At 72.5% G+C, this 495-nt stretch overlaps 1 protein-coding gene across 1 annotated transcript in view; it reads right to left on the reverse strand.

The window, feature by feature from the left end:
- The window catches only part of AJM1 (apical junction component 1 homolog), a gene marked incomplete at its 5' end in the record, with an annotated part of 2,631 nt that extends 2,138 nt beyond the window's left edge, over nucleotides 1-493 (reverse strand). The window contains 2 exon segments of the mRNA XM_027766278.1: nucleotides 1-31; nucleotides 34-493. The exon segment at nucleotides 1-31 is cut by the window's left edge and continues 527 nt beyond it. Coding sequence (XP_027622079.1) covers nucleotides 1-31; nucleotides 34-493 — 491 coding nt within the window.
- Between the last annotated feature and the right edge of the window lie 2 nt (nucleotides 494-495).

Consider the following 495-nt stretch of genomic DNA (forward strand, 5'->3'; position numbering starts at 1 on the left):
AACATTCTATCAAGAGAGTTTGGAAAAGGCAGTAGCGGGGCCCGCAGGGCAAGCTGTAGGCTGGAGGGGACTCCCCATAGTAGGAGCGGGGGGGCGGTTCCTGGATCGGGAAGGTGCGCACCTCCCCTGCGTAGTAGCCACCCCCGCGTCTCGGGCTGGGCGCGGGGGGCTCCTCGGCTGGGCAGGGCCTGGGGCAGTAGCCGTCGAAAGCGGGGCCCGGGCTGGCAGTGAAGCTGCCTGGGTAGCCCTCGGGCTCCTCGGTGTAGAAGAACTGGGTGGGCCCCGGCGGGGCGGCGAAGGGCAGTCCACGGCGCTCGGTGTAGTCCCGGGGCCCGGGCAGGGGCCCGTCGCAGTAGAGCGCGCGCGGGTCCACGCAGTATGAGTCGCTGGGGGTGGGCGTGCGCGACAGCGCCACCTGGCGGGACGCGGGCACGGTGAGGCCGTGGAGCTGCGGTCCGGCGCGGGCCCAGGGCGCGCTTTCTGCGGGCGCGTAGG

This window comes from Tupaia chinensis, unplaced genomic scaffold, assembly GCF_000334495.1.
Source record: "Tupaia chinensis unplaced genomic scaffold, TupChi_1.0 Scaffold142100_1, whole genome shotgun sequence".
Taxonomy (NCBI): domain Eukaryota; kingdom Metazoa; phylum Chordata; class Mammalia; order Scandentia; family Tupaiidae; genus Tupaia; species Tupaia belangeri.